The sequence below is a fragment of the Callithrix jacchus genome, chromosome 1 (assembly GCF_049354715.1).
Source record: "Callithrix jacchus isolate 240 chromosome 1, calJac240_pri, whole genome shotgun sequence".
Lineage (NCBI taxonomy): Eukaryota > Metazoa > Chordata > Mammalia > Primates > Cebidae > Callithrix > Callithrix jacchus.
In genome coordinates, this window is record NC_133502.1 from 69,431,313 (window position 1) to 69,444,158 (window position 12,846).

The 12,846-nt window shown below is 38.5% G+C and overlaps 1 protein-coding gene across 8 annotated transcripts in view; it reads right to left on the reverse strand.

Moving 5' to 3' along the window:
• Positions 1-12,846, reverse strand: part of LRCH1 (leucine rich repeats and calponin homology domain containing 1) — a 221,492-nt gene that overhangs the window by 117,334 nt on the left and 91,312 nt on the right. For all 8 annotated transcript variants that reach the window (XM_002742680.6, XM_035298375.3, XM_008992188.5 and 5 more), the window contains exon 2: positions 2,070-2,214. In XM_002742680.6, coding sequence (XP_002742726.3) covers positions 2,070-2,214 — 145 coding nt within the window. The remainder of the gene's footprint in view (positions 1-2,069; positions 2,215-12,846) is intronic.

A 12,846-nucleotide genomic window follows, 5' to 3' on the forward strand; every position in this document is an offset into this window, starting at 1 on the left:
GATCACAGGCATGATATTTAAGTATAGAAGCTTGGAGATGGGTAGGAGTGAGGTGGTAGTTTGTGGACTGGAAGAACTCACACAGGCAACACTATCATGTGGATGATACTACTCAACATCTTAGAAGACTTCAAAACAATTTCATTAGATGGAACTGATATTTTCTAGATACGATTACATATTTGGAAGTAAACAAATATGACAGTCCGTTTCACAGAAACTAATAAATCTTTTAGGCAAAAGCTATATTGCATTCTACATCAAATCACACCCAAAGTGATAAATATCTCAATTCCAAGTATCTAATACCTAGAAGACATGTTTCAACTATACCCAGTGATCAAATAGGAATTAAAGGCCTTGTATTTGAATAATACAAGAGGACCAGCTTCCTGATTAAAGATTACTCTCATTACTATTCTTATTTATTTATTTAGAGACAGAGTCTCATTCTGTTGCCCAGACTGGAATGGAGTAGCACAATCACGGCTCACTGCAGCTTCAACCTATCAGAGCCTTCCACCTCAGCCTTCCGAGTAGCTGGGACTACAGGCACATACCACCACGCCTAATTTTTGTATTTTTTTTTTTTTTTAGTAGAGACAGGGTTTCAACATGTTGCCCAGGTTGGTCTCGAACTCCTGGGCTCATGAGATCTGCCTGCCTTGGCCTCCCAAAGTGCTGGAACTACAGGCATGAGCCACCACGCCTGACCTACTATTTTGTATTATACATTTATACCCATGTAGTAAATTATATAGGAGACTTTTTGAAAATAATTATATATGTATATACAGTATCTGGCTTTCAAAAAGTTTAGAGGATAGCCACACTTTTTTTTTTATCTTTATACAATACTTCTGAGAGGTAAGCTTTTTCTCAAATTTTCTCTATTTGTCAAATTCCTTCAAAGGGCACATGATTCAATATAGGAGAATAGGTCTCAAACATGACAATATTAAAAGTTGGAGAAGTGAGCAACGAAAAACAGAACAAAAACAGAATGACCCATGTAAATGGGTAAAAACAAATACAACCATGCCCGACTAGAAACTCATTTTTGACTGCATGGAAAACAAGAGAAAATCAGTAATTTTCAGTAGCCAACTAAATCAAAACTAAAAAACCACTGACATTATACCTGGTTCATTGAACTTTCTGAACTTTGACGTTTGGGTATATCTGTTACTCCACACAAGCCTTGCTACCCTTTGCACACCAACAAGATGCAACTGACACGAGTAAACGCTACGTTCAGGCTTGCAACTGGGGGATCTTGTTTTCCCGTTAAAGGCAGGTTTGATAAAATAGCTTGCCTCTCTCTGCTAACATCCCAGATGTGGGGAAAGGATTTAGAATTTGACCAGAGCACTCAGCTGCAAAGTCTAAAACCAAGGCCTTAAAATAACTGCTTTTCCTAACTTCAGAGCCACTCAGGAGCATTACTACATTATACCATGTTAAGCATAATCAATCAAAGCACACTACTAAACCATGCTCAGAGAACACTGACCTAAGTAGTGAGATGGAAAGATAGACAGCAAACTTTGTATCTGGCTATAGTTGTTCAGTGCCCCTCCTTAACTTTCCTAAGAAGGCTTCACGTGAATGGGCCCAATTAGTACTAGCTAGCAAAACCCAACGCTACCAATAATTGCCAAGATCACCCAAGCTTTGTCTATTTTTTTTTTTTTTTGCTCCCAGTTTGTCCTGACAACCAAACCCTTTTGCACTTCCTTAACACTTCCTCCTCCAAAATCTAGATGAATACTTGAAGACAACATAACTATAATCTTACTTACAAATACCAATTAGACAAAGAGAATAAATGGTTTAATGGTTTTTTTAAAAAACTTCGTCATAATGACATTCAGGGAAGTCTAGCACCAAGAACAATATTAACAAATTACAAATTTATTAGAAACGTAATTTCTTAAAAGATCTTTGTGTGATCTACATCAAAGAAAAATCAAGGATTGCAAAGAGGGAAAAAACCTGATAGAAATGAAAGCATAATAATATTTTATTTCTTTCATTGAATTTGATTACAACTTTTATGTTTAACCTACCTCAAGTTCAGGTAAGTCAGCATCTGCAGATTAACAATGGCCTCGGGAATGACTCTGATACAGTTGTGATAGAGATTAAGAATTTCCAGTGATACAAAATGGCACAGTTCCATCGGAACTTCCACCAGTCTGTTTTTAGATAAATCTGTGAGAAAAGGAGAGAATATTTTTTCAATGAAATTTGAACAAAATCAATACACTTTTATTAACCATGAACAGTGTTTTTCTTAACATTATATATTTTGGCCAACATTATCATTTTTTTTTTTACACCTTTGTTGCTACAGCATTGTGATTTGTATTTCTTTGCCAAATTCTGGGACATGTGGGATATGGAAAAGCAAAAATACTGCCAAAACTGTTTAGTTCCTAAAGAATTTTCAGTGTATCTAAAAATTATTTCCAACTCATTCTATCAGAAGTATGTAAAATGCTATGCTCGAACATATCTGAATACAAATATTTACCAAAATTATTAATTCAATTTTGCTTCTGTTTTTTTGAGACAGGATCTCACTCTGCTGCCTGTGCTGATCTGCAGTGGCATGATTTCAGTTCACTGCAATCTCAAACTCCTGGGCTCAGGTGATCCTCCCACCTCAGCCTCCCGAGTAGCTGGGACAAACACTACCATGCCTGGCTAATTTTTGTAGGAACATGTCTTTTACACACTTTATAAATGAACACATAACAGACAATAACCAACTATTTTATTCACTAGAGTTACTGAGAGCCTATAATATATAAGACTGAGATAAATTGTGTCTGTTAAGAACCGACGCTATGAAGGACAGTCAGCAGTAAAACTGGACACCACTAGCCAAATGTATCAAAGAGAGCAATCAGTCCACAGAGCAGTGCAACCATACAGTATGATCTACAGTATTACCATCCCAATGATAAAAGTATGCAATAGTCCTTAATATCTTCATATCTAAATAGTCTTTAACATCTTAATATCTAAATGAATGGGAGATATGACTGTCAAATTCCATGAAACATAAAATATAAGGAAAGAACAACCATTCTTGAAAACAACTCAGCAATAATAGATAACCTCACCCTGTAGCAGGACGGACTCAAACAGTAACTGAAGATTTTCAGTAAATAATACGTAATATATATTCAAGGAACCACACCTTAGCCAAGGAAGGAAAACATAGAAAATATAAATATGTCAATATCACAGATGAAACAGACATTAAAGAGCTACTTTCCCTCCAATAAATAAATACACAAATAAGCAAAACCAGGACTAAATGGCTTCAGAGGGAGAATTCTATAAAACATTTAAGGAATAATTCTGATTATATTTAAACTAGTCCAATCCTTATAAAACAAAGGGAGGTTTTCCGATTCTTATTTAAAAAGTAAGATATAATATTGATACTATATTGTATATTTAACAAAGAAGGTGCACAATATTTAGAAGGGAGATTCATATCCCTTCTAAATATTGATGTAAATCCTTAGTTTAAAAAACAGCAAACAGAACCAGGCACAGTGGCTCACGCCTGTGATCCCAGCACTTTGGAAGGCTGATGTGGGTGGATCACCTGAGGTCAGGACTTTGAGACCAGCCTGACCAACATGGTGAAACCCCCCACTTCCATCTCTATTAAAACTCAAAAAAAATTAGCAGGGTGTGGTGGCGTGTGCCTGTAGTTCCAGCTATTTGGGAGGCTAAGGCATGAGAATCACTGAACCTGGGAGGCGGAGGTTACAGTGAGCTGAGATCACACCATGGCACTCAAGTCTGGGTGACAAGAGTAAGATTCTGTCTCAAAATAAAAAATAAAAATAAAAAACAGCAAACAGGAATAAGCAGCATATAAAAAGATTAACATACCCTGAAGGAGTGGAGTTTATTCTAGGAATACAAAGATATATATACTTTAAGTTCTGGGATTCATATGCAGAATGTGCAGGTTTCTTACATAGATATACATGGGCCATGGTGGTTTACTGCATCCATCAACCCGTCATCTACATTAGGTATCTCTCCTAATGCTTTCCTTCCTCTTGCCCCCCAGCCCGGACAGGCCCCAGTGGGTGATGTTCCCCTCCTTTTGTCCACGTGTTCTCATTGTTCGACTCCCACTGATGAGTGAGAACACGTGGTGTTTGGTTTTCTGTTCCTGTGTTAGTTTGCTGCCAATGATGGTTTCCTGCTTCATCCATGTCCCTGCAAAGGACACGAAGTCATTCTTTTTTATGACCACATAGAGGATCTTACACTATCAATACAATTTACCTTATAAATAGACAAAAGTGAAATGGTATATGATTATCTCCAAGGATATGTAAAAGGCATTTAGTACAATACAATATTCATTTTGAAACAGACTTATTAAGGGATATTTTATAGATTTTATGCACACCAGCAAAATGGCATGAAAGAAGAGATATTATTTATGATCAAAGCAAAAGGGCAAAATCCCCAGCAAATCTTAAGGAATATGCAAAATTTATATGAAGAAAACTTTAAAATGCTAAGTAATACAAAAAATAATTTAAACTAATTGAAAACGATATTCCATCCTGTTAAGGCAAAATTTTAAAAGATGACAATTATCTCAATTATATAATTTAATACAATTTAAACAAATTTATAACTATAGTTCTAGAATTTTAGAAAATTTGTTGGTGTTATTACACAAGTTGATTCTAAAGTTCACATGGTAAAATAATGTGAAAACAGTAAAGTATTTCTGAACAAAAAAGAGCCCAGAGGGGATCAGCCCTCCTAGATATTAAAAAAAACATCATAGAGCAGTGGATAGATGGGAAGGTCAATGGCATGAATTCCCAAGATGGGAAATGGGTCAAGATACATTCATATGGAAATCAGGCCACAGACCAGACTGGTACAGACCTTCACAGCAGGAGGTGAGCATCAGGCCAGCAAGTGAAACTTCATCTGTATTTACAGGCACTCCTCACTGCTCACATTACCACCTGAGCTCCACCTCCTGTCAAATCAGCTGGGGCATTAGATTCTCACAGGAGCACGAAACCCACTGTGAACTGTGTATGCAAGAGACCTAGGTTGCCTGCTCCTTATGAGAATCTAACGTCTGATGATCTGTCACTGTCTCCCATTCCCCTCAGATGGGACCATTCAGTCTCCCACTGATTCTATATTATGGTGAGTTATGTAATTACTTCATTATATATTACAATGTAATAATAATAGAAATAAAGTGCGCAATAACATAATACACTTGAATCATCCCAAAACCATCCCTGCCCAGGTCTTGGGAAAAACTTGTCTTCCACAAAATCAGTCCCTGGTGCCAAAAAGGTTGGGAACTACTGAAGTATGCAATAAAGGTGGCATTTCAAATCAACAGGGAAAAGACACAAGGCCAGTAGTTTGAGAAAACTGGATAGCCATCTAAAATGAACAACAACAAAATGATGACTACCTATCTCACCCCTTTTATCTCAATAAATTTAGATGAATCAAAGGATCAACTGTGAAAAGTGAAGCCGTAATAGCACCAGAACAGCACATGATTGTGTTAGATCTCAAAATGGGGAAGGCTTTGCATGAATAGTATAAAGCAAGAGTGCCAAATTCAACACACATATGAATGTGTGGCATTTTAAAACAAAAACTTCACCATAAACATGTATGACAAGGAATAGGGGGAATGGAAAGCTCTACAATTCATAAACCCAATAGGCAAATTTTTTATCCACAGAAAGAGCTTCTACAGGCGACAGCAATAAGACAAATTGTACATAAGAAGAATGAATATGAACAGATGGCTCACAGAAAATGATATACAAATGGCTCTTAAGCATGTGAAAAAAGGATCGACCACACTCAAATTAGAGTGATACAAATTACAACTACATGGGATAGTATTTTTCACCTTTTAGAATGGTGAGTATAAAAAAATCTGATAAACACATTGTAATCCTGAGGACATGGTGATGTGAAAGAAGGACATTTGGGTAATAACTATAAATATTACAGACGCACATATACTATAACCTAGCGATCTTTTTCATCTAAAGATATTCTTAAACAGATGTAAATGACATATTTTTTAGCATGGTTTCTTTTTTCTTTTTTCTTTTGTGATGGAGTCTGTCACCCAGGCTGGAGAGCCGTGGCGTGATCTCAGCTCACTGCAAACTCTACTTTCTGAATTCAAGCGATTCTCCTGCCTCAGCCTCCTGAGTAGCTGGAATTACAGGCATGCACCACCACGCCCAGCTAATTTTTGTATTTTTAGTACAGACAGGGTTTCCCCATATTAGCCAGGCTGGTCTTGAGCCCCTCAGGTGATCTGCCCACCTTAGCCTCCCAAAGTACTGTGATTACAGGTGTGAGCCACCAGCCCAGCCGGTATGATTTCAAATAGCAAAAGATGGAACGCAAACAAAATAGAGGACTAGTTAAGTATTAATATACTACTAACATCATAAATACGCTAAAATTAAATCAATCAATATTAACATAATATGAATTCTACTTTGTGTGATGGAATATAATATTAACTATTATATTAATATTTAATTAATATATATTAATATTTAATATTGTGTATATATATATACAAGTACGTATAGTATTTGTGGTTTTTAATGAATATTTCCATAATTAATGTAAGTAGATTATCTCTGGAAAGCTACACAAGAACTGTTTAAAGTGGTTGTTGAAGAAAGGGAAGACTTCTCACTGTAGATACTTTTGTGCCTCTTGAAATATCGATGTGTTGCTTATTTGATTATGATATGTAATATATACACATTATGACATATGTAATTGTGTGTATGCATACATACATGTCTCTGTCTCATTCTCTCATCAGCATTCTTATTCTTTCTCTACATGAAGAATTCCGTTTCACTTAAAAAGAATTAAGAGGCCAGAGCAAACTGTGAAGTTCCTCATATTAAATTAAGAAAAATATTGAAGCAAGCTTCCTTTCATGAATGTTTAGAATCTAAATAGAAAAGAATTCCAGAACTCTCTTGTGTTCTTTCCTCCCAAAACTCTTTATTAGATGCAGTGATCTTGATGTGCTACAGTGCTGGAAACTTGCCCAGGAAACTTACATGTCTCGTTTCCTTCAGGTTCAATTCAAAGTTCCACTAAGGGTCCAGTTTATATTCCAAACTTTACCTTTCCTGAGAATTGCTAGAAATATACTATCTAGTTGAGTGAAAAAGAGAATATATGTGTATATATTTCAGTAACTATTTTAGGTAATAACAGTGTTTTTGTGATTTCAGTGTCACTAATTTTCTTTAAGCAAGAAGAAAGTAGCAGCTTTTTAGTAATACTGTTACACAGCTACAAACCTTTTTTTTAAATTTTGAGACAGAGTTTCACTCTTGTTGCTCAGGCTAGAGTGCAATGCCATGATTTCGGTTCACTGCAACCTCTGCCCCCTGGGTTCAAGCGATTCTCCTGCCTCAGCCTCCAGAGTAGCTGGAATTATACACCCGGTTAATATTTTGTATTTTTAGTAGAAACAGGGTTTCATCATGTTAGTCAGGCTGATCTCAAACTCCTGACCTCAGGTGATCCACCCTCCTGGGCCTTCCAAAGTGCTGGGATTACAGGCATGAGCCACCATGCCTGGCCAGCTACAAACCTTTTAAAGGGCAATGGGACATCAAATTAATAAGAGAAACCACTCTAACCTAAGAGCAGAAGATCAGTTTTAAATCTACAACCACCTGAGATGTTTGAGAAAGCTACTGAATTTTCTAAGCCTCTGTTTCTGAATAGGTAATATTAAAGTACATTAAACTAGATGAGTTTTAACATTCTTTTCAAAGTTAAGATTCATGTGAATAAGTCAAATGTATTCTGAATTCAAATATTTTAAGTCAAAAATATTCAAAATCCAAAAAATTTTCTTTCATCATCATAATTAATAGCAGCAGTTAAATATCATAAAAAGTTTTACAATGCAAACCCACAAATACTGTAATTAAATATTGGTACATTATTTTAATGAATTTGACATTTCACTGTAGAATATATATTCCCTCCTATAATCTAAATTTTAAAAGTGTTGTTTTCAAACTTGGAAAAAATGTAATGGTAAGACAAATAAATTACAAAATGACTTACAAATTCAGCTAATACTCAATTCTGGGTTAAACTTACTAATGGCATCATTAATAACAATTTGCTAAAAACATGCTAGAATAATGCTCTAATTAGTACATAAGTCTGCTATTTTCATTACTATTCACAATACAGAATATATTTGCTCTCCCCGCTTCTTTTCCTCCACAATCTCCAGATGTGAGGGGAAACTCTGGTGTTTTTCCTTCCAAGTAATTTCTTTCCTGGCTGGCTGACTGCATCCCAGAAGCAGCTGTGCTAAGGGCTGGTCAGAACCTCTCAAGAGATGAGATTAGTCATCTTGTGTCTTTGAGAACCCACCACGGGGAAGACACCTAGAAGGGAAGGGGAAGTGAGTCTGGATCAAGATGTTTTGACTCTGATAATCCATAATAGATAAGCCCTTTACAAACAGTGGGAGCAAAAGATACACTTACATGTTCAAAATTTTTTCTGTTCTGATAACCAAGAAATAAAACAGCATCTGGTCCCTCTTTAAAAGAGAGAGAAAAAGAGATAGATACATGAATCTAGAACTTAAGTTGAATTAAAGACATGAGGGGGCAGTCAGTTCATGGTTCACTGAGAGATATGAGCATTCCTAACTCTGCCTTTGAAAGGGCAGAGCCATGCCAGAAGGCACCACTCACAATTGCAGACACATCGAGGTGTGAGTAATGAAGGTTCTCCCACTCAGGAAAGACAGAAAGATTAAGCACTCATAGATAACAGGAAGATGTTAAAAAGGCAATTCGTATCTTTATCTTGAATGACCAAATAAGGGGGGCAGGGCAAATGGGCCAAGGGCTGTGAAAAGACACAGTATGGTCTGAGTGACAAAAAGAGAGGTAAGCTTTGAAAAGCTACAGATACAGGCAGATCAAGAATTTGTGTTTGTCTTTGTTATGTATCGCTCTAATTCTATTATAAATATGCTTGTATAGAGGTGTTAGTGATTAGCCTTATGAGCTATTTCCCTAAATACAACATCTGGGTACTATTTCTCAATTTCGTTAGCACACTGGAATCATTTGCAGAGTTTTTGTTTGTTTTTAACATCCTAATGCCTGGAGTTCATAGCCAGAAACTTTACAGTGTGACTTGGACATCAGGGTTCTTGAGATGTCCAGTTGATTCCCACTGTGCTATGTATGGGACACCCAGGTGAACAGATGACACAGCCTATTTCAGCTTTCTCTACCTAAACCAAGCCTCCACAGATGCTGCTCTCCTAAGGACAGAGGTAGTTCCCGGAAGGGGTCTGGTTTGAATACCAGGCTAGTACCTGAGAAGTAACCTAATTTGGCAAAGAAAATCTTACCCAATCCAGAATTAAGCATTGCTAGGTTAGATTCTTACTCTGAACTCCTCAGCTAGTTTCTGATACAATCTGAGCAACAGGAATCTGACCTGGAATGGAGCTTTGCATATTTTGAGTTGTCCATGACACAGAAAATTTGCGGGTTTTCTTTCCCCCATGTAATCCTCATCACAACCTAGTGAGGCAGGTCCTGCTATAATTCCCAATCACATGCAGGCAGTAACGACCAGAGAGGTTGGGTAACTTCCCCAACGACATGGAGTTAATCAGTGGCAAAGCCAAGAATTAAAGCAGGTTTGTATGACACGAAAGCCCTGGCTTAAATCTACTGATTCTGCCTCCTAGGACTCAACACAGGCAAGATCAGTTGTTCATGTGGGTATAGCTTGCTGGAAAAAGACTGACTGACCCATTTCAGGTTTCTGATCACCAGGCATTAAAAAGATTCTATAGCTCTGTACTAAAAGTAAATGACCTCTGGTCAGGTCCCTAATATTTTCTCCAGAAATAAGAGCCCATAACTTTAGTGCCATGTATCCTCCATCCAGCCCACAGTAGTCACTATCCTTTCCTGCTGGAATCCCAGCCTGGGTCTATGCCTGCAGCACAGAGCTGGGTCGCCACAGCTCAGTCTGTGAAAACACACCTAGGCAGCAAACCGGAACCCCAGAACCACGTCCTCCCCACGTCCGCCTCTTAATTGAAGCATTCACATGAAAGCCGTGCAGCCAGAAATAAAACAATAAGAGTCACCACTGCCAAGATAAGCTTTGCAAATCCCTAAAATAAAGTAGCCAGATGAATAAAAATAAGCAGGGTAGGGTAGAAAAACAGTCAATGGAATCTGGTGTGCAGTCAGCACGATTGGAAGCACGGTGTTGTTTTTGTATGAAAAAGGAAAGTGGTGTCTCAGGAGGATCTGGACGAGTTCCCCAATCTCCAGCAACAACATCCTGAGTTATCAGCCACCAGAGCCACTGAGCAGCCGTGCTGACAGACCAGGACAGCTGGGAACCTCGTTTGCAACATCTTGTTTTATGGTCAGAAGAGAAGATCTCATCGTGAAAGTCAAAATCATTACCAGTCCCACAGAGCAAGACCAGATGACACCATAAACATGTTATCATGGAAATTTGATTTCAGAATCTTAGCGCTCATCATGATGGCTCAGTATCTGGGTAAAAGATGAATCTGTCACTTATTGACCTAAAGCCCTGGCCCACCACAAAGTATATGGAACCCACTGTTTCCCCAGTACTGACGGGACTGCTCTGTTATCTCCACCCTCTTGCTGCTCTTTCTGGGACCACTGCCTTGGTGAAGATAGTCCTTGGGTAGAGGTAGAGTATAGGGTCACCTGCCCTCTTTGGGCAATCCATCCCCATCTTCACCTAGGCAGGCAAGGGTCTCTCTAAAAGAATCTCAGCTACATCTTTCTATCCATCTTGGACTTCCTCTCTCAGCTCCACAACGTCATTGGTGTCTGACCCTCATTTCCCACTCCTCTAGACACCCCACCCAGCCCCATGACTCAGCACCCACAGGGCACACATTCAGAACTGCCCTGCAATAAGGGAGTGCTACCCAGCCAATGAAGCAGAACCCACAGGCTGACTCATCCCGACTCTGCAGACAAAACCACCCGACGCTTCCAGGGTTAAATGGGCAGAAATATTAAGCGGTTCCCTACAAGTTTTGAGTGAGGCAAGATCTCGGCCTGCATCTCTTAACAGATCAACAAAGAAGTCAGGTCAAACAGCAGAGATGTGATAATTATCCAACATGGACCAATAGGTCTTCCCTGATCACCTACTTAAAACTTCTTTCATAACCATCTTAACCTTCTTCCTCTGGTCTATATTTTCTTTTTATCTTAGCACATAAATAACCTTCTAACATAGCAATGTTACTGAATTACTATATGTAGCAATTTAGTACATGTAATTCAGTCATGTAGATAGATGTGAATTTTCTGTCTTCCCCTCCTAAAATGTAAGCTCCATGAAGATTAGAATCTTTGTTCATTGCTATACAGTAAGAGCTTAATAAATATTTGTTGAATTGAATATTTATTACTAAAAGTAAGTGACCTCTGACCAGTTCCCCAGTATTTTCCCCAGAAAGAAGAGCCCATGTCTTCAGTGCCATGTTCCCACTCAGCCCAAGATGGGCACCATCTTTCCTGCTGGAAAGCCGGCCTGGTTCCAGGTCCTCAGGTCAGACAGCTTGAGTTCAAATTCTGGTCCCACCACTTATCTGCATGAACTTGGAAGCAATTATTTAATTTCTCCACACCTGAATTTCTGCATCTGTAACATGAGGATATTCTAGTATTGGCTCCACTGAATTAGTGAAAGCGCTGAATGGGATGATACACATAAAGCCCTTAGAGCAGTGCCAGCCACAGAGTGAAGCACTCTAAGAATAGCCTCTCTCATTATTATGTTAGCTATTACTGGGTTCCATGAGACACTACATAGTTCTGTATAATAAGTGACAAATCTGTAACTTAGTTTGAAGTTTCTCTTTCCACTAAATTAGTACGAAACTTAACTGACAGTTTCCTCTAGCTCCATTCAACGATCAGTGTACCTATTCCCTCACTCATCATAGTGCCAACTATATCTGCTTGGTTCATTTGCACCTTACCAGCATTGGGAAGAAGAAGTGAGATTTTGCATTCAAAGCAGTTAGCAGTGTCTGGAGTTTAACATATGACAGATAAGAAAATGAAATATAATGAGGACACCAGGCCTCCTATGATAATCTCCCAGTGCAGAGAGGGAGACACACAGCTAATGACTTAAATTCTAGAGAGAAGTGTGGGAAATAGACATGAGTACAGATAACTGCAGGGATATGGGTACCCAAGGGTGCAGAAGAGCCCAAAGGGCTTCCTGGCTGTACAACACTGCTTGGGACTCTGCTCAGAACAGGGGTCCCGAGATCCTGGGCAGGGAACAGGGATGTGTGTTGGATGGTCTTCCTGGAAGAGCAGGCTAACAGCAGTCATGCAGATAGCATGAGAGGAGGGCAGGAGACTTGGGATTCTCTGGGGTGTGACAGGGAAGGCAGAGGCCTCAGAAACTTTCCATTGTAAGGCTTTAGAGCTCAAATAGTCCTTCAATTACACGATTAAGTATTTGTCAGGCAACAACCAACACCCTGTTGCCTGACTAAAGCTGAGCAGCTGGTAACAGTCTCTTACCAGTCAGTGATACCGTAATTCAAAGAAGACTAGTTACTAGTTAAGGGATCTGACAATTGCTGCAAGGTGAGTAATCTGGGAAATGCAAAGAAAATGAATCCCAAGGATGCTAAGGAACATTGACCTTCTGCATGCCCAAATTTACATTACT